The sequence below is a fragment of the Lissotriton helveticus genome, chromosome 7, assembly GCF_964261635.1.
Source record: "Lissotriton helveticus chromosome 7, aLisHel1.1, whole genome shotgun sequence".
Lineage (NCBI taxonomy): Eukaryota > Metazoa > Chordata > Amphibia > Caudata > Salamandridae > Lissotriton > Lissotriton helveticus.
The window spans coordinates 1,015,749,781-1,015,771,462 of NC_136068.1; the positions used below are offsets into that span (position 1 = coordinate 1,015,749,781).

The 21,682-nt window shown below is 45.7% G+C and overlaps 1 protein-coding gene across 1 annotated transcript in view; it reads left to right on the forward strand.

Annotated features, from left to right (window-relative positions):
* The window catches only part of ITK (IL2 inducible T cell kinase), a 385,858-nt gene that overhangs the window by 247,259 nt on the left and 116,917 nt on the right, over positions 1-21,682 (forward strand). The window contains exons 9-10 of the mRNA XM_078653711.1: positions 7,193-7,272; positions 9,227-9,360. Coding sequence (XP_078509837.1) covers positions 7,193-7,272; positions 9,227-9,360 — 214 coding nt within the window. The remainder of the gene's footprint in view (positions 1-7,192; positions 7,273-9,226; positions 9,361-21,682) is intronic.

Sequence of the window (21,682 nt, forward strand, 5' to 3'; positions counted from 1 at the left end):
GGCATTTCCCAAGAGCAGTATATATCTGGCCCACCTAGCCTTATCATTAATGAAAACATCAGCTGGAACGCCGTCTATACCCGGGGCCCTTCCCCCGGGGACAGTGCATAGAGCATCTTCAATTTCTTTGAGGGTGAATAAATTCCCAGTAGAATATACAGCTGAGATTACTTCCACATCCTTGTGCTGTGTAATCTCAGCATACTGGGGTTTAAAATGATCTACCCAGGCACCCTCTGGAACATTGTTACTGGGTTTGTCTGGGATTCCACCTCTACCCCACTTGACAATATTCCAGAATAACCTGGAATCCTTAGCCCCCGAGGCCTCCTTTAATTCGGCCCAGTGTTGTTCGTTCCTTGATTTTGTAGCTAGGGATAGGCTGGCCTTATAATGCTTTCTAGCGCCACTGATCACTACCCTATCCCTAGTCTGGATTGCTCTATCCAAGCTTATCCTAGCTTCCCTGCACTGATGATTGTACCACTTGGCTAGACTAGGTGGTTGTTTGCCATTGGTCTTACGGGGCCTCTGGAAGTGCGGTTTTATAAGGGAAAATAGTCTATCGTGAATATCAGTTATTTCCCTAGACCCTGGGATTACTGGAGTTGCATCATCCATAGCGGTGATTGCAATATCCACCTCAGAAGTTATAAATGCCATGGATTCCACATTAGCCAGTACACTTGGCCATTTCAATCTACGCATGTCGTTGGTTATATCCGGCAGCGAACCTTTGGTCAATTGAAGATGCTCTATTGTGCCCGGCCACCAGTTATGGGCCACACAGAGGGGATTGTGATCACTCTCCAATCTACCCTTTATTTCCATGTCGCAAACTAGATGCCACACGTTCAGGCTACAAAGGACATAGTCTATCCGACTTTGGCTACGGCCATTGTCGAATGTACAGATGCCTCCCCTGTTACTCTTAGTTCTCTCAGTCCCTGTTCCAGGCAGATGGCATTCAGTCGTATTATGTCGTTTGTCCACCGCCTAACAGGGGCCAGATCTAAAGTTGGGACGCCCCATTGCGTATCTTCCTCTCGCCCCAAGGGATCATCAGAGACATCTAGGGGTTCAAAAGTCCTGTTTAGGTCACCAGCAACTATAACTCTGTTACCCAAGGACTGCTTTTCCAAAAGAGAGGACAGAGCCTCTAGGATAGGTGACTTCCCTCTATTGCTGCCCCTAACATAGACATTATAAATGTCTAGTCCTTCCCAATGGTCTGATACCATTCTTATCATTTGAATATCATTGCAACCCGATTCCACCACTTTAATCGTTACGGGTAGGCCTTGACGTATCCAAATTGTTAAACCACCCATAGGTCGACCCTTGTCGCCTTTGCTAGCCGGGGTTGAGAAGTTTAAGTAGCCAGGAAGGAATATGAGATCGCAAGCCCATGTCTCTTGGAATAGGCATACATCAAAACCATTGATGAAGTCTATCCAATTTTGGGATGCCAACTTGCTTCTTAGTTCCGCAATATTCCATGAGACCATCTTGCCTGCACTAGAACCATCTATGGAAGCTGATCCTACAGAGGGGACCCCAGAAAAACTAGTTAGGATTCCTGCATTCCCCTCCTCATCTAGGTTTTTGTCCTCATTATTATACACAGCCTTCTGGATGCCAGCAGTGCTAGTTTCATTTAAATCCTCATTTTCCAGTACCCCAGGGGTTGTTACAGACTCTCCACACATTGCCTCTATACTCCTACTTTCCCAGTTAGTACTAGTTTCATTTAAAACCTCATATTCTAGTACCCTGAGGGTTGGTACAAACTCCCCACACATTGCCTTAAGATTCATACTTTCCCAATTAGACATAGTATAATCTAAGTTAGGTTCTTCATGACTAACAGCAAACATAATGTGTACCAACTGCCTTACTTATATCTAATATTGACTTGTAAACAAAACTGTAATTATCTGGTTGTGTGATGAATTATCCCAATAAAAATATTGATGACACAAACATTGCCCAAAGAATATTGAGCACAAATATAAAATTTATATTCTCTGTCAGTAAAGTCAAAATATCAACAGTGAGTATCGAATTTTAACTTTAAAACATATACTTAACTTCAAAAATATTAATGAAATATTTTTACTAATAATATATTAACATGTAAAAAAGTATAACTCACAAACATAAAATACAAATATGCATTTCAAAATAATTGTATAAATAAATAATTAACATTCTATTTTTTAAATAGTATTTAAACATAATAAAAAATCTATCAAGCACTAGATATTAAAAAATGTTTTAAAATATATTTTTTTAAACTTTTAAAAATCATACAAAAAATAGACTTTGGGAGGTAAAATTCACTGCTGCCTCTCCAACCTAAGCAACAGTGAGAAAGTGTTGGACTTTGGAAGGGTCAGATTTACTATCCCTACTCAGCCATAGGTATAGGCTTTGACTTTAGAGTGGTCACTTTTACTATTCCCACTCCATTCTGAGCAACAGTAGGAGAAGTATTAGACTTTGGAGGGATCAAATGTACTGTTGTTACTCCAACGTAAGCAAAAGTAGGGAAGTGTTGGACTCTGGAGGGGTCAGATTTAGTATTCCCACTCCTCCATATGTAAACAGAAATAAGGAAAGTGTACTTTGGAGGAGTCTAATTTACTATTTCAACGCCTAAATTCGTTAGTTAAAGCATTTAAATATAAAGCAAATAAAAAAACTTAAAACCGTGTATAAAAAAAGTATGTATTCCTCAAATATAAAACAACTAATATTGAATTTGAAAAATAAAAATTTTATATTACAAATTCAATAAGTACAATTAAAAATGTACTTTAAATGAACGCCCTAAAAACAAACAGCAAGAAAAAACCTATTTAACCGCTTCCGTGCGGCGCCGATTCCGCCCCTGTGCTGGACATTCCAGAACAGGGTGCGGTCGTGACGGAACCGTTCCGTCATCAGCACAGCTCAGCCGTGACTGATAATGGAACGGTTCCGTCACAAGCATCGAAGGGGTTAATTAAAAAGATATTATGAAAATGAAATATTAACTTGAATTCCATTAAAATCAAAACAATTAATAAAATATAATTACCAAGTCAACCAATTAACAATTAATTAAAAAACAACAAATAGTTAATTAAAATCCCAATTCATATTTACAGATGCGTAAATATCAATTGAAAATTAAATTACATAAAAAAGTTGTGGATTCAAAACAATAATTTGAATTTTCAGAAAGTTCCCACCCTAATCCCCTACAAACTAAACAACCCATTACTAAATTAACAATTTCTATTTAAATTTAAAAAAGAATCATGCATAAACTTACAAACTATACTACAACAAATTAAACACAAATGATATAATACTAATAACTTATAATACTAAAATAACCAATATTGATAAAACTTATTAAAATGATACTTTATACAATTCTATTATATAAAACACTATTATATTCAACTATATTTATAAAAACAATACTAAATACCTAAAAACACAATATTCTTATCTTCTGTATTCTGCCTCACGATATTTTTGCCATGGCATTTGTGACGCATATTATTTTTCATATGATATTTTGTCTTAATACCCACTACCTGCGTATGGGCATGCATACAACTGGCATGAAGAGCTACTGGGCTTGGAGAAGCTTTGAAAAGTAGTGTCTATTTAATCAGAGAGGGAGGTGGCCACCTTTCATGAATTAATTGCAGGTGGCCACTGTTTCTGTGTCAGCCCGCATGCCCTCCGCTCCGATGACTACATCCTCCTGGGGGACCTCAACTTCCACCTGGAGAACAACAACGACCGCAACACCAGCACCCTGCTCGACAACCTCGCCAATCTTGGACTCAAGCAGCTGGTGTCCACCCCCACCCACCTCGCCGGACACACACTCGACGCAGTCTTCTCATCCAGCACAGACATCGCCTTCAGCCACGCCACAGAGCTTCAATGGACGGACCACAGCTGTGTCCACTTCACCTTCAAAAGAACGACGACCCACCACCACCAGCAACAGGTTGCCCGTAGAAGCTGGAACAAGATCACAGCCGACCAGCTCGCCACCTCCTTGAGCCAGCACCCTCCTACCAGCTCAGCGAACCCCAGCCAGGCCGCCGACAACCTCACGAAGTGGATCAGCAACTGCGCGGACGAGCTCGCCCCGCTGAGGACCCCGCCCAGCCGACCCGGCAGCAAGAAAGCACCATGGTTCACCGACGAACTCAAGAGCTCCAAGAAGAACTGCCGAGCCCTCGAGAAAGTCTGGAGAAGGGAACCAACACCTGACAACAGGACCACCTTCAAGCTTGCCACCCGGAAGCACCACCAGCTGATCCGCGCCGCCAAGAAAACTGCATTCAAGGACCGGCTGGACAACAACGCACACAACTGCAAGGAACTCTTCAACATCGTGAAAGAGCTTTCCAACCCCAGCGCAGGTAACAACGACATCACCCCATCGCAAGACCTCTGCAACTCCCTCGCCTCATACTTCCACAACAAGATCGCGGACATACACAACAGCTTCAACAACCAACCAACGCACACCACGACCGAACCACCACCCCCCACCACCACCCTCTGCGCCTGGACTCCGATCAGCACCGAAGACACCGTCCGCACGATGAACTCCATCCACTCTGGATCACCGACCGACCCCTGCCCCCACCACGTCTTCAACAAGGCAGACGCTGTCATCGCACCCCACCTGCGAGACATCATCAACACATCCTTCGACACCGCCACCTTCCCTGAGAGCTGGAAGCACGCCGAACTCAGCGCTCTACTCAAGAAACCCACAGCGGACCCCACCGAACTCAAGAATTACCGCCCCATCTCGCTCCTACCGTTTCCAGCCAAAGTCATAGAGAAGACCGTCAACAAGCAGCTGGCCGCCTTCCTCGAGACGAATGGATCCCTCGACCCCTCACAGTCTGGCTTCCGAGCCAACCACAGCACCGAGACCGCCCTCATCGCCGCCACCGATGACATCCGAGCCCTAATGGACAACGGAGAAACAGCGGCCCTCATCCTCCTAGACCTCTCCGCGGCATTCGACACTGTCTGCCACCGCACCCTAGCACAGCGCCTCAGCAACGTCGGAATCCAGGAGAAGGCTCTGGAGTGGATCATCTCATTCCTCGACGGAAGAACACAGAGAGTCCGCTTACCACCGTACAAGTCAGAGGCCACCGAAGTCATCTGCGGCGACCCTCAAGGATCCTCACTGAGCCCCACCCTCTTCAACGTCTACATGAGCCCCCTCGCGGCCATCGCACGCCATCACAACCTCAACATAATCTCCTACGCCGACGACACCCAGCTGATCCTCTCCCTGACCAACGACCCCGCCGCCGCCAGAGCCAATCTGCACGAAGGGATGAAAGAGGTAGCCGAGTGGATGACGACCAGCCGCCTGAAACTGAACTCAGACAAGATGGAGGTCCTCATCCTAGGCTCTTCGCCCTCCGCCTGGGACGACTCCTGGTGGCCCCCCGCCCTGGGCACCGCACCCAAACCGACAGACCACGCACGCAACCTGGGCTTCATCCTGGACTCCTCCCTCTCCATGACCAGGCAAGTCAACACCGTCTCCTCGGCGTGCTTCAACATCCTTCGCATACTACGGAAGATCTTCTGGTGGATCCCCACCGAGACCAGGAAGACCGTCACCCAGGCCCTCGTCACCAGTCGACTGTACTACGGCAACGCCCTCTACGCCGGTACCACCGCCAAGCTCCAGAAGAGGCTCCAGCGGATCCAGAACGCCTCAGCCAGACTCATCCTCGACATCCCACGAACCAGTCACATCTCCGGACATCTGAGAGACCTGCATTGGCTCCCCGTCAACAAAAGAATCACCTTCCGCCTCCTCACCCACGCACACAAAGCCCTGCACGACCAAGGCCCGAGCTACCTCAACAACCGAATCAACTTCTACGCTCCCAAACGCCAACTCCGATCAGCCAACCACGCCCTCGCCGCCGTCCCCCGCATCCGAAGAGCGACAAAAGGAGGAAGGTCCTTCTCCTACCTAGCCGCCAAGACCTGGAACTCCCTCCCGGCCGACCTGCGCCTGACCCAAGACCACCTCTCCTTCAGGAAGAAGCTGAAGACCTGGCTGTTCGAGCAGTAACGGCACCCCCCCCCCCCCCAGCGCCTTGAGACCCTACGGGTAAGTAGTGCGCTCTATAAGTGACTTTGATTGATTGATGGTTCTGTCTTGAGGAAGTCTGACAGTTGTCTTTTTCTTTCATTTCCATCTCCCAGTTCTAGACCTAACACGATCTTGGTGGTGTCAGTAACCCTCTGTAATTGGAATCATTCTTAGAAGGATCTCTCTTTCTCTCCTTAGTGAACCCAATAAAGGTTGTTCTCAGAGTAATTCTAAGAAAAGAGTAGTTCTTGTATGGTTTTATGCCTCTCGTGAGTGTACTAGCAAATAATGTTTTAACGTGATCAATTCTCAGCTGACTACTACCAACAGTGAAGCTGCAGTTGATGCTTTACTAAAGTCACTGTAGGTAGTTGCCTCATGGCACCCCTATAAGAGTCTTCAAGTGGGCCTCAGATTTCAACAAATTGCCTAAAACCTTCATACTAGAAAGTGTAGCAGCTAAACGGTGAACTGTCATTTTGCCAGGTGTTTCTTACACCTGAGCTGGGTGAAGATTGTCTAAGACATCCTTGTTTCTCTGCTACCTGTACATACTGAACTCTGCGGATTTGCATATATGGTTTAGGCAAAGCTGTTTTTTTCAGTTTCAATAAAATTGCACAAACTACTGTTGTTTTATAACGGTTACCTAAACAGTCTTGTAAAATTTCCAACTAATTAATATCACAGTTACAATTCATAAACCAGAAAACCTATCACTTTATAATACTAATAAAGTTGCACAATAGTCAAACAAGGCTGTTTGCGATGTTTGATCTCCCGCAAAGATGGTTTACAATCGTTGTATTTATGATGCAACAATTTCAAAAGCATTTCATCTTCGTGCGTTTGTTCATCACCGCTTTAAAGCTATTGACTTAATCTCTGTTTCTCATTCTCTTTTGTCCACGTCTTTCTGTGTATCTCTTACAATCTATGTGTCTGCTTCTCTTCATCTCCTCGCTTTAAATCCCTCCCCCCCCCTCCCCTTATATCCCTTCCCCCCTCCCCTTGGCTCCCCTACCTCCATTCTCCCAGGACAAGGAAGGCGCGTTCATGGTACGAGACTCGCGACAGCCTGGGACATACACTGTCTCCGTCTTCACCAAGGCTTTAAGGTACAACCTGACACCTGTCTGACAGGATGTCTGCTCTGCTTCCGTTCCGTCCCTTGCACGCGCCATCAGACCGAAGATGCACCGTACACGCGTGTCTGAACTGAATAACCCCCACACACCTGCCTTAATGTACACATCTGAGAGCTCACCCACACGCCCACCTGATCTTTACCTACCTGTCTGAGAGTGCCACCCCGTAAACATATCCGAGTGCCCTCACCACGTGCCCCCAGGAGCTTTACAGCCTGCCTCAAACTATGCGCCTCCCTGTGCTCACCTGAATGAGTGTTGTCACCATATGCCCACTGAGCTGTGCTACTGCTTCCTAACCCGCCTCACTTTGCCACCTGATACACATCTGTCTGAGCTCTTCACTTGCGACATGCTACTGCTTACATGTCTCTCTCACCCGCAGGGGCTGTGCCTGACCTTGCACCGCTCTTCCTCGCGCTCACATTTGAGATATGCTATTCCTGGCACACATGTCCATGATGTGACACACCTGATACACCTATGTGGGTTGTGCCACTTCTCACGTGTTTGAGCCGTGTGGATTAACTCTGTGAGCTTGCCTGACCCTGCAGAGTTCTCCTTTCCACACCTATCACTTGTTTATGTTACACAACACCTTACACACTCTTCTGAGCTGTGCCCCTTCTTACATGTCTGGCCTGTGCCCACTCCTACACACACCTGTGAGCCAAGCCACAGCTTCTAGGTCTGTGTGTGCCACCTCATACACAACCCGCATGGGGGCACTGTGACTTCCAAATACCCAGCAAAAGTCTGAAGCATGTTACAGGGCGCTCTGCTTTGCCCAGACATAGGACACAGGGGTATTGATAGATGCTCTATCTCGTCCACCCATTCCCCTGAACTCAATGGACTTGTCGTGTACGTTACATCTTTAACTAATGATACCTCAACGGTCGGATGTCACCAATATCCCACAGTCCTTGGAGGCTGCATGCCTGATCTGAGCTCCTCCGCCTGGACCCACACTTTGCTATATTTAGTTATTCCCAGGGGGGATCAATGGGTTCTGGGCTTCTTGGTCTGGTAGTACACATTGGTTCTACTTTGTTCTGGGGCAGCATGTGTGCTGTGGCCTCCATGGTCTAATTTCACAGATTGGATGTAAGCAGTTATCCCTTGAAGAGGCCCCTTGTCTAAGATCATTGGATAGATCTTGCTGTCAGCAGGGGACCGCTGCATACTCTGAACATCTGTGGTATATATGTATCACATCAGCCGAACAAGAGCCTGCTCGGCTCCACGGGGAGGGGCATCCTGTTGTATATAATTCATTATCCACAGGTTGCAGGTTGAATTTTTGATCCCCAAGAACTATTATAATCTGTTGGGTATTTCTACCTACCCACAGGGTAGCAGGGTGGGCGGTCCCTGAAGTCCCTAGTCCAGATACCCTAACAGCCGGCCTGTAGGAGGAGACTTGCTCAGGGTTACTGAGATCCCTGGACAGCACAATCTACACGGCCACAGCAGTCAATGGTGCAGCGGGTGCAGTGGTGCCAAAGCCCAGAACTACCAGGGGCCCTCTGCTCCCTAATCATGGATGTTTTACTGCCTGAACAAGGGGTAGGAAGGTACATTTTCCATGCTTGCTTTAGTGCTCCTGGCACCCTTGCTTTGCCACTGGCATTCTGATGGATAAACCTTCTACCCTCCTGAGTGCTGGAGAGTGAAGGTCCTTGAAGATGGGGATACCCTGTTTATGGTGAATATCATGACTAGCTATCACCTTAGGGTAGCTGGGGGATAGGGAGGTCTTCTGCTTACTGGGCTGTAGTTTACTATATGCATATATCTATGAAAGGCCGCTTGTAGGGCAACTGCTACACTGCCTGTCCTAGCAACATTTGTTATTGTTGTGATCCCATCACTGGTCACTTAAGTATAACTTAGTGCCTAAAATGTTTTATTGTTTTGTCAGTGAGAAGAACCCCACCATTAAGCACTATCACATCATGGAGACCGACGACAACCCAAAGCGATATTATGTGGCAGAAAAACATGTCTTCGAGTCCATCCCGGAACTGATCAGGTACCATCAGCACAACGGAGGGGGTGAGTGCACGGCAAGGGGGAATGGGTACCTGGGTAGTGGCTGGCAACCAAGGCTCTGTGCTCTCCTCTAACTCCAAAAGGTTCCTTGATAACCCTCACTCACTTCATCTGTTAGAACCAATACTTCAAATTCATCCCTTTTTGGACTTTTTGTGGGACCAGAAATTGGCAACAACAGACTCCTAAACACACGAGAAAGGAAGTGGAAGGCTTTTGTGGACTGCAGGGTGCTGAAATACCTCCATCGCGTGTGGAGTCTCAGACGTATTCTTCACAGAAGGCCTTTCATTTCAGTCTAAAGGCTCCATGAGAATTGATGTCTTACTGTCATTGTTACTTGAGAAAACATGTCATTTATTTTCAGATTGCATTTTTATTTATTTGAAATGCTATATTTATTGCGAGCATGACCCTTGCGGGCATCAAAGCGCTTTACAATTGTTAGAGAGGATAGAGTTATGCAGTGAGTCATGTCAAAAAATTTGAACAATTAGAACAATTCAGGATTTGGCAATGCTCCAGATAAGGGTGGTGACCCTTCAATGTTATGAACAATAGATGAGACAAGACAAAACCACAATATGCAAGTAGTGAAATTGATGTCATAATCTAGAGCAGTTCATGCTAAGGTAGCACCCCAGAAGAAGAGCGTGGTGACAAGTCAATGTTAGGACAGATAGATCAAAAAGGACGAAAACATGAAAGAAAGCAGTAATCACAATGTCATAATGTAGAAATGCTACAAGGATCAGGCAACATCCCAGATACAGGTGGTTTCACCTCAATGTTGACACAGAGAAATCAAAAGAACAATAGTGAAACAAGCGAGCAGTAATCATGAGGTGTGGGTGATGAGTCATGATTCCATTTGCTGCTAGTGGGCTATGGGTGAATAATGCACTAATAAATTGAGGCTGGATGGCCATTCTATGTCTATGGGAAGTGTATTGATTCAAAAGGGCTTAGGAGCATGCTCATGACCCAGAAACACCGGTTTCATCCTGAGATTGTCCTTTCAGTGGTGCCATGTGCATACAGTTTCTCAAACTTGGCGGCTTGTGCAAAGGCAGGGTGCAGGTCTCTGCTCCTGCTATGAAGTCATAGCTTTAGATTGCTCTGCCTTCTAAGTGTCAAGTTGTACAGAAATGGGATTTTTTTATTTTTTATTGTCAGGAGCAGGGGCGGCTCCTCCATGTGGGCGTCGGAGCGTCGTCCCACTGCTTTCTCGCAGTGCGAGAAACAGAAATGTAAAATGGTACAAATATCACACTGCGAGAAAGCAGAAGAAGGGTATGCTTTGTTGAGGGTGGGCAGGTGGGCGGGTCGGGGAGGAGTGGCTAGCCCAACATTATGGCCGCGGATGTTTGGTCGCCCCAGGGCCGACCAAACCAGTCATAGCACCCTCCGCTTTCTTAATGTAGGGTGCTGCGCAGCCTGCATGAAGAAAACGGCATCCCCTTAGACGCCTGTAAGGACGGCGTCCTTGCCAATCACAATGCTGACATTGCAGAGTTGCTAGTGGCTTAGGGGAAGAGAGGGAGGCTGCCTGCTTCTGCTTCCTTTTAGCAGAGAGAGCAGGAGGCGGGACGTGGGAGTCCGGGAACGGAGGCGGAGGTACATTTTTTCATTTTTTTATTTTATAAAATTAACCCCACACCCCCTCCCCGAGCGACCCTAGCCCCCACACCCGCGATTCATGCCAGCCACGACTGGTCAGGAGAACACCTGTGACACAAGCTTTAAAACACTTAATTTAACATAAATGGGCCCAACCCTTAGCCCCATGATACTAGTCAAGCAATGTTTCAAGGTAGGTCATGATCCGTAAACATGGGCTTCAGTTTTGTGGGGTTCCCAGGCCCATTTTTGGTTTCAATCCGGGCGTACTTTTGATCCCAATCTGACTGCGATTGTCAGTGAGAAAAAGTAGGAATGCATTTGACCATTTCTTTTTTTAAAGTTCAAAATTAAGTTTATTGAAGAAATTTAAAATACAGGTTTATAATATAGTCAGACAATGAGTAATTACATGAATTCAGTTAAAACATAGAAAGCAAAATAGTTAGGTATAAATATTAGATTAACATTGCCTAAAGGACAGAATAATACAGAAAAACAAAAAAAAAGGAAAACATAAGGAGAGTTAAAATGTTGTATATCAAAGGATAATACATTTCAAATGGAGGATACATTAATGATATTTATATGAACAGATTAATATATAACCAACATTTGGAAGGTCATGGAGGTTTCAAAACTTCTTGTTGAGTAGGGGCTAGGGAGAAGATGTGCCTGGCATTGGCATCTATGAATGATGTGACGGGTGACCATAAATTCAGGCATTTCGGAGCTATATGAATAGGGTATACAAGGGCTGTATCTAGTCTGTGATTATGACAGATAGCGTACCACCAAGCTTGATAAGATAATTTGGTGAGGTCTTTCCAATTTTATGTTATTTGCTGAAAAACAACTGCTAACAGAAGGCCTATAATCTTTGTGTTGGAGTTACACTTGATCAAGGCTGGAGATAGACTCCCTAAAAATATATGTGTGGCGGAGAAAGGGATTCTGGAGCCAAAGATTAAGTTGATCAGAGACCAAATGCTCTTCCAGAATTTATGAACATGCGGGCATGTAAAAAAAGTAAGTGATTTAAATTAGCAAGTGGAGAGGAACATGTCCAACAATTATCAGAAAGGCCAGTGTGTATTTTGCTTAAAGTTACCGGGCATAGCAGTAGTCTATTATAAATAAAAAAAGAGTGTTTGCGTGGTGTTTGCTGCTCTGGAAGATTTCCAGATCTTGGTTCATATTTTATTCCATAGGGATGTTGACCAGCACACTTCGAAATCCTGTTCCCAGGAAAGGTCTACTTTAGTTTTTCCTCTAACATTGTGTGGGGTGTGTATATAATTATCTATACTACTATTATAAAGGGAGAACTGGGAACCTTTGAGGAGGGTAAACTCGGGAACCACAGTGCCAATCAACACACCCAATACATCATTGGAAACGTCAGGGTAAGCAGATGGACATAGGCTATATACCATAAAAAAATATACCTTAGAAGGGCAAAGTACGTTCTTTCACAAAGTAGTCCCTTGGAGGTAGCGCCATGTCTGAGGTGGGCGTATGCGTTTTATGCGTGCTGCCATCACAATCACGGGTCCGCCATTTTAGTAAAGTAGTAAAGTGGTCGGCGAGGAGCCAAGAGCGGACAGGAGCGTGGCCAGAAGCGGGCAGGACAGGAGCGCCGAACCGACAGCCTCCGGAGTCCGACATGCCAAGAGCGGACAGGAGCGTGGGCAGAAGCGGCCAGGAGCAAGGAAACGGGAGCAAGGACACAACACCCTGCGCACGTGATGCTGGTGAGTACGCTCTGCTGCTCCCGCTGCTGGCCGCTCTGCTGCGCGTCTCCTGCAGCGGTGCTGCCCCCAGCCCCCTTCTGCCCCGGACAACGTCGGGTCGGGCTGCTAGTAAATTATAAAGAGAGAGCCCTAACCTTTGAGGCGGTTAATCTCAGTAACCACAGCACCAATCACAACACCCAATACAGCATTGGAAAGGGCAGTTGCAGCAGAAGGACATAGGCTATACAGATGGCCACCATATACATTTGAAAGGTAAAAGAACCTTGCCAGCAAAGTAGTCCCTTGTGGGCGTGTGCGTGGGCGGGGCACGGCATGACGACAAAAAAAAAGCATTCCTTAAACGTGTGCGTTGTGCTGGGGGCGTGTGCTGGGGGCGTGACATAGGCTGGGGGCGTGTGCTAGGGGCGTGACAAAAATGGGCGCGGCAATTGCGCGAGAGCAAGTGGCAAGACAAACAACAATGGGCGCGCCAATTGCGGAATTGCACGGGGGCAAGAGGCGTGCCAATGGGCGTGGAAATGCACGGGAGCAAGAGCATTCAATGGGCGTCTGAGTTCAGCTGGAGGCGCGCCAGTTGTTCAATTGCGCGGGAGCACGTGCCGTGACAAACGACAGTGGGCGCGCCAATTGCAGAATTGCACGGGAGCAAGGGCTGTGGACAATGGGCGCGGCAATCGGCCGCCAACAATCGCACCACCTTCATAAATTATGATGCCAATCGCGCACCTGGGCGTATGCGTTTAATGGGCGTCTGCGTTCAGCTGGAGGCGTGGTAAGTAACCGTTCGCTCTACTCACTTGTGGGCCTGCACATTGTGCTGGGGGCGTGGCACACATACTGGGGCCGAATGCAGTGTGTGCCTTGTGCTGGGTGCGTGTCAAACAGACTGGGGCCCAATGCCGTTGGTGCTTTACTAAATTGGCATTACGTTCCTGCCTTCACGCCATGTGGGTCCTAAAAAAATAATAATAGCGGGAAATAACTTTCAAGGGTCACATAATTCGCATTGTAATACGGTCGCCGCTGGAGCCGGGCCTCAAGCGGGGGCACATGCCGGGGGGTGCCTGCGGGGACAATAACTGCAGCGTCTCCTGCGCGCTGTCACTCAACTCTCTGCATAAACGAATTTACACACGGCGCACAACATCAACCAGGGCTGAAGCCGGCCTCAAGCGGCGGCTGACGCGACTAAGCGGGCTTGCTGGCACACTAACCTTCAAACTGACTGCACTTTCCCACACGCGCAGCGTCTCTAGCGCAACCTGTCACCCACTCAACTCTTCATACCCGGACAACGTCGGGACGGGCTAATAGTATAATTATAAATAGTAGAGGTCTTGGGATAGGTGCGATGAACAGTATGTAACCCGTTCATCAGAGAAGAAATATTTGCGTTAGGGGTTAAAAATTGGGCATAAGCAGATAAGTAGTCTGAAGAGTTTGCTTCAGAAGTTTATATTTAAACTGAAAGGAAATAGGAAGAGTCAGCTAGCTTGTAAAAAAGGCATGACCTCATCTTGTACAAAAAGCTGTGCACCCAAACTAAACCCTTCTGTCTCTAGGATTCCAATACAAATGTTTGCCACATATCAGTAATGACTTGTTTTGCCATTGTGTCGAGCCAAGACAGGAGTCTGAATCTGTAGGGAATGTCGATGGATTAGAATATAGACTTTTGCATGTGTATTTAAGTATAGGAGTAGATATAGATTGAGGTTTTTTGTGTGAAGGATAAATATTCTTGGAATGAGAACGGAGTAAGAAAATAACGTTCAAGTTTCACCCACAAAGGACAATCCAAAAGATATTCAGAGAGCCATCTTGAAGACTGACGGATTAAAAACAATTTTTGGTAGGACGGGAAATCAGGAAAGTTGACACCACCTCCTGATTTTCGCTGTGTCAACTTTAAAAATGACATGCAAGATTTCCTCTTATTCCACAGAAATGAAGATAATACAGAGTTTATTTTCTTAATTTCTTTTTAAGGAATGGGCACTAGGATATTGGAAATTGTGTAAAGTATAATGGGAGTTATCATCATCTTTATAGTATTTAACCGACCCCACCAAGATAACTAGAAGGAATGCCATTTAGCAGTCAGTGTGGAAATTCTTTGTATGCATTTATCCATACATAAAGAAAGTGTTGCTGGGTTAGAAAATATAGACGCAAATACTTTATGTAATTAGAATTCCATGAAAAGATGGAAGCAAGGAAATCATCTTTAAAAGTATATTTAGTTAGAGGTAGTATTTCACATTTGTCTCTGTTCAATTTATACCCAGAAACAGAGGCGAAGGATTCAACTTCCTGTAGAAAGCAGGGATAGAGGATTGGGGTTGAGAGATGAATAACAGTATATCATCAGGGTATGCTGCCAATTTAATTTGTTGTTCTTTTAAATCAAATCCATGTATGTCTTGGTTTTGACAGGTTATAGACAAAAAAGGCTCTAAGGCTAAATTAAAAAGGAAAGGGGATAATGGGCAACCCTGGCGAACACCTCTGCCTCGGTTAAAGTACGAGGATGTGTTACCATTTGTACACACAACTGCCCTTGGTTGCAAATATAGAATGGAAATTAAAGAAATAATTTTTTGATCAAAACCAAACCATTTGAGCGTTTGAAAAAGATAGGGCCACTCAATTAGATCAAAAGCTTTTTCCGTGTCTAAGGCTACAGCTGCCAAGCATTGGGATAATTGAGAGGACTTAGATAATATATTAAAAAAAAATCAGGTGTTATCTATGATAAGACAAGCTTTAACAAATCCAGATTTTTCTATGCATAGTAGCATGGCCAAAGTTTTAGAGAAACTTTTATAAACAATATTTACTAGCAAAATGGGTCTATAATTCCAGCAATATCGCAAGTCCTTCTCTTCCTTAGGAATAAGGCAAATTAGGGCCTCTGAGAAAGAACCAGATGTTCTGTCAGAGTGTAAAAAGAAGTCTAAGAGAATGTGCAGTTTGGGCAGGCGTAAATGTGAAAAATGCATAAAAAACCTCAACAGTAAAGCCATCTGGGCCTGGGGTTTTATCTTTTTTGAGTGTTTGTAAGGCACCTAGTAGTTCTGTTTGTTGTAAATCGGATTCTATGGACGTGAAATCTGAGTGAGTTTCAGTGGAATGCTGAATGGCAGAAAAAAATTGAGAAATGTTTAGTTCTGAGGGAGAAATTTCTGATGTGTATAATGTTTTGTAAAAAGTAAGAAATTCATTTAAAATTTCAGCATCTTTAAATTTCAACATTTGTTGCTCATCCATAATAGACTCTATATTAAGCTTATTGTGTTTAACTTTCAAATAATTGGCTAATATTTTCCCAGCTTTGTTCTGGCCACCATAAAACTTTGCACTACATTTTAATAAAGAAATTGAGGCATTGTCTGTCGATTCTTTGTTAAATTCAAACATAGCTTTGACAAGTTCAGATAGTCAGTCCTCTGATTTGGAGGAATAGTAAGAATGCTCCAAAACCTTTATCTTAGTTAAAAGATCTTTGGTGAGTACGCGTGAAGTTTTGCATTTTTTAGAGACAAAGCCAATGATAAAGTCTCGAGCAGCTGCCTTAAAGGCATCCCAAATATTAGAAAATGGTAGGTTATCATCTTGGTTGAACAAAAAATACTCATTAAAAAAGGAAACAAAAGAGGAGAAGAGCATTATTAAAATGCCACTTCCTGGTTACATTAGGTTTTTGCAATATATCCAATTGAATAGAAACTGGGGCATGGTCGGCTATTAGAATAGAGCCAATATCCGCATCCCTTAGGGATTGAGAGATGTTGTGGGATATAAAGAAATAATCTATTTGTGATTGAGTTTGATGTGCAGAAGAGTAATAAGTGTATTTTCTTGTGGTAGGGTTGCAGAGTCTCCAAGCATCAATAAGCTTATACTGATAGATAGTTTGAACAAAAAGTTTATGTGCCTAATTTGAAGCAAAAGAGGCCATTGAGTTACGATTAAGGGTGGGCGGAGTTCGCAGAGTGTCACATAAAAACTCCGCAAAATGCCGTGGAGGTCCGTGAGCGGGCGGAGTGTTGTTGTACCACAATCCGGCTACACTCCCAGCCCCTGTACCACTATACTTGCGGCACTTCCTGGCTCTGCACCCCTTGATGGTTGCACCTTTGATGGCTGCACCCCAATGCTTTCTGCACTCCTAGCCTTTGCACCCCTTTCTGTGGTGGCCCTGCACTCCCCCAGCTGTCCTCAGTGGTTATTTCCCTGAGCCATGCTGCAGCCTGAGGGAGGGGTCCCATCCTAAATAAGCCATAAAGACTCTCCCGTCTGGAGAGTCTGCACCCCCTCTGCAGACATTAAGACTCAGCAGTACAGGCCACATTTGTTTTCTTCATTGAGCCGACTGATCTCAGGAGGCAGCAAATCACATCACTCGAGTCTGAAGGTGCGTGTATAAAATTGTAAAGGCTTGTTAGTAATGTATCATGTACATCTCTCTGTCTTTGCCATAGAAGTGCTCTAAGCGAATGGCACACCCAACATGTAGTAGTAGCACGTGGTGAGAAGCTACACTTCATGTCTCAAACCCCTCAGTCATCGAAGCAGGATTGTACAACGTATTTATTGGTAAATAAATAAATGCAGAAAAATACGAGTAGCAGCTTCATTTTTCAGAGTACAGACAAACTACTCAAAAGTGCAAAAATAACTTCGAATAAATATGGTAAAAAATAAATGCAACCATTGCCTTAACTGCACTCTTTCTATGGATGATATTCATTTATTTAATTTGCATAGAACATTAGCTCACAAGGCAATGCATACGCACTGACCTTTTTACCAGCCCCCTCTTGTGCACAGTCACCTCTAATAACATGTTCAGTGCTCAGATATTAGTCCTGTGCACATACACTATTTACACTTTGTCAGGTCCGTTCTAAACACTCCTGGATGCACTTACCTTTGACGCAGCAGGGAGTCCAGCAGCAGTGTGATCCTCTACACTGTTGGAGTAGGCTGTGGTGTTCCCCGATGTATCTGATGTTGTTGATGTGCAGTGCGGTTCTCAAGGTCAGGCAGCAGTTCTCGGAGCTCCCAGTACTGTGCATTGTGGGGCAGACTGAATGGTGTGAGGTGCCAGGACCTTCTGTAGGGCAGAAGAAAGGACTCTGGTTTCCCGGTTCCGAGCTTGCAGTGCCCAGAGGGGTGTGGGTATCCTCACCAGACAGAGGAAGTTGCTCCTCTGTGTCAAAGCAAGAGGTTAGGAGCATTACTGTTGGCCCACCAATTTGTCCTGCCCGTGGGTCCACGGCGTGGAGGCTAGGGTTTGAGCTCCCCTGGGTGATTCTCCTGTCACCGCTCCAGATTCTCCCCCATGAGTCTGTGCTCTCCTAGGCGCTTTCGGTTTCCTCTCTTCCTTTCCTATTCTGCGGGCATCTCTAAGAAAGAGAAACTTTCAGCTCCTCTCAGGAAATGCGCAACTCTGGATCTGAAATCCCCGCCTCCAGCCGCCAATCAGGGCTGCAGGGTTAACTCTTCCCCTTCTGTGGCAGAGCAGCTCCGAGTAGCTAGAGGCATAGGGGCTGAAGCGCTTTGAGAACCAGAAAAATAATAAATAACCCACGAAGATAGCTTCCATTGGGTTTCAGCTTTCAGGCAGTAAACTCCGCTCTGTGGCGGCTGATGGAGTATTTTTATCAAAACTTCGCACTTGAAGCGAAGTGCGGAGTTGCAAAAACACTGCTAACTCTGCTGGCGGAGCGGAGTCCTCCAGCCACCGTTATTTACGGTCAATGAAGGGATAAACAACTTGGTTGCAGTCACCAGCGAGAATAAAGTTATCTTCAATACAATGTGAGATATGTTGAGCAAGAGATGACCAAAAGGAGGAATCTCCAGTGGTGGGAGCATAAATGTTGAGTAAAGAAAGTGGGGCATTCCTGACTAGCTATATTGTGTAGAGCCATCTTCCCTCTTCATCAGAATTTTGAGAGAGCTGTTTAACAAAAAGCGATTTACGGCAAAGAGTTAAAACCCCATTTCGCTTGCCATCCCCTGGCAAGGAAAAGACCTCCCCTACCAATCCCCTCCTCAACTTTACAGATTCATTTGCCGTAAGATGAGACTCCAGTATCAGGGCTATATCAGACTCTAATTTAGGCAAGTGTTTTAAAACCTGTTGTCTTTTAATGGGCGAATTTAAACATCTGATGTTCCAAGAAACAATTTTCGGAGACTTAGCCGTAACACAAAAAGAATAGAAGACACCAATTTAGGCAAGGCATCAAGCAACTAAATCCAAACCATAAAACAGTCCAACTATACAATGAATGAACCATACGGTACATAACAAATAAAAGAAATGAATGAAAATACAAATGTGACACAATGGGAGGTGGAAGAAAAAGATAGAATACGAGAAGGGGAGAAAAATAGGACCAAGGTGGGAGGAGAACGACAGAAAAGATGAGAAAAAAAAGAAAGGGAGTAAAAAATATAGGTGTAAGAAAGGTGAAACATACCTAGAACTACCATACAAGGTGGGGGGGGCTGAAACCGAATGGAACACTTGACACGCCCAGATTCAACCAAATGAAGGCTGAGGAAGGACCACATCACAATTGATGAGGGGCTTAGGTGGGCACAGACATCAACAAACCTACAAAGAAGGAAAAAAGGTAAATGTTATATCAAGGAATTGCAATAGAACTATAGGAAACATCATAACAACCAATTTTAAACTAGTCAACTGTATAATTTAATGTTATTGTGGTAATAAAGGTGAAAACGAAAAGCTACAGTAAGAGTTTGTCAACATTAAATGGTCTGAGAAGTCAAGGCTCCAGAGAAGTACATGGAATCTATTTTACAGGAATGAATCAAACTCTGCAGCTTGACTGGATCCTCATATGTTGTGGTTTTGTTCTTGTAGGTAATTTTGAAAAGGCAAGGATGAAAAAGTCCATATTGGGCTCCCAAAGAACTTAAATCAGGTCTCATATTGAGGTACTATTTGTGTCAGTTTACAGTAGCTTTAGCATAGTCTTGAGAGAAAAACAAAGTAGAACCTGACCACACAATGTGTTGATTTGTTTTGACTGCTGTGAGGACTTTTAACAAGTCTGTGTATTCGATGAAATATAGGATAACTCCTCTCGGTCTCTGTGAACTTGACACACCAGTCAGCTGACAACTTAACCTGTGAGCTTGTTGGATATTAAGTACAGTTCCCTCTGGTAAATGCAATAACTTGGGGAGAAACGATTTGAAGAAAACAAGGGGTTCTGAGCCCTCTGTGCCTTCCGCAAACCATAAATGCGAAGATTGGTTTTTCTATTTCGATTTTCAAGGTCTTTGACCTGCCTTTGAAGTGAGGGAACTTGTGATTGTAGTATGTTAACCTTAGCATCAGTAAATCCAATAGAAGAGACAATCATAGAAGATCTGTCTCATGCTGGGGAGCTCTGCACTTCCCCCCACAGAACAAATAGAGAAAAGAAAAAAAAAACACCATGTACGCAGGATGCAGTATTATGACGTTTCACTTCATAAGGATATCAGCACATAGAAGCGGCTGCCCTTGATTTCTCTCAAAGCTGTAAAACTCCAATGAAGCGTCTTAAATCTAAATGGTGGCCGCCGATAACAACATCCTGAGGGAAAAAGTAGCCTCCTTCAAAAGCAAGCTGCAGCATCCACACACAAATGCAATTGAAGCTTCCAAAGTGCAGGAATCATATCACATGTACAGGAACAGGCATAACACCTTACAGATCACCAACGATGCCGCTACATATTGGGGAAACACCTCACTTGACATCCAAAATGGCGGTCGCAATTAGCGATGTTACGAGGCAGGAGCCTCTCCTGATTAAAAGTGAGCCTCGTGACAAAAAAAAAATTGGTTTAAAGGGTATTTCCCTTGTCATTCCTGACCTCGCCAGAGGTCTAATTGCTCCTCTCGCCACACAGCTCCCCCGGAGTGCTCGTGCCTCTCCCTCCTCCCGAACGCTACTGCCGAGAGTTCGCACCCCCCGAGCTGCCCGTCCTGCGCGCTTGCAATGGTTTCTGTTTTGCACTGTGCCCACTGTTCGGTTTTCTGTGCCACATTTCTGCCCCTTTTGCTTCCTTCAGTTGCCCTTTTGCCGCTTTTGCTTCCTCTTGTCGCCCGCTTTCTCCTGTCCCCCCTGCTGCTCCCCTGTGGCCCCGCCCCCTCAACAGCCCATTGGCCGCCCCGCTCCCGCCTCCCAACTGCTCCTCCCTCCCTTCCCGCCTCATATGACGACCACTGCGCGACCGCGCCGCTGTCGCACCGGAGTCAAGCCCGTCTGCGCCTGGACCGCGCCCAGCGCTAGGACCCCTGGACCCCGCAACTCCTGGACCAGACTCCGCTACGACGCCTGCGCCCTCCACACTCTCAACACGGCCGAGACCACCGCTGCTACCAGGCCGCCCCAAAAGGCACCCACGGACCTTTCTCCTGCCGCACTTGCAGCTTCTCCTGCAAAAGAGCCGCCAAACCCACCAGGACAGGTGCCAACTACCTCCGGTGCATACTCCTCAAAACCCGCTCTGCACGCAAACACGCCGTCGAGCTCTGGGACCTGCTCGACATTCTCGCCCCAGACGTCGCCTTCCTGACCGAGACCTGGTGGAACAACTCCTTGGCATCCGACATCGCCATAGCCATCCCGGACTGCTACAATGTCACCCGCAGAGACCGCAACATCAGGTCTGGAGGAGGAATAGCCATTGTCCACAAGTCCACCCTCAAGGTCTCCTCCCACTCAGATGACACCCTCAGTACTGCCGAACACTTGCACTTCCGGATCCACACCGACCCAAACACCACCCTCAGAGGAACACTCATCTACAGACCACCTGGACCCCGGCCTCAGTTCAGTGACTCCCTCGCCGACCACGCCAGCACCCACGCACTCGCCTCCACGGACTACATCCTCATCGGGGACTTGAAT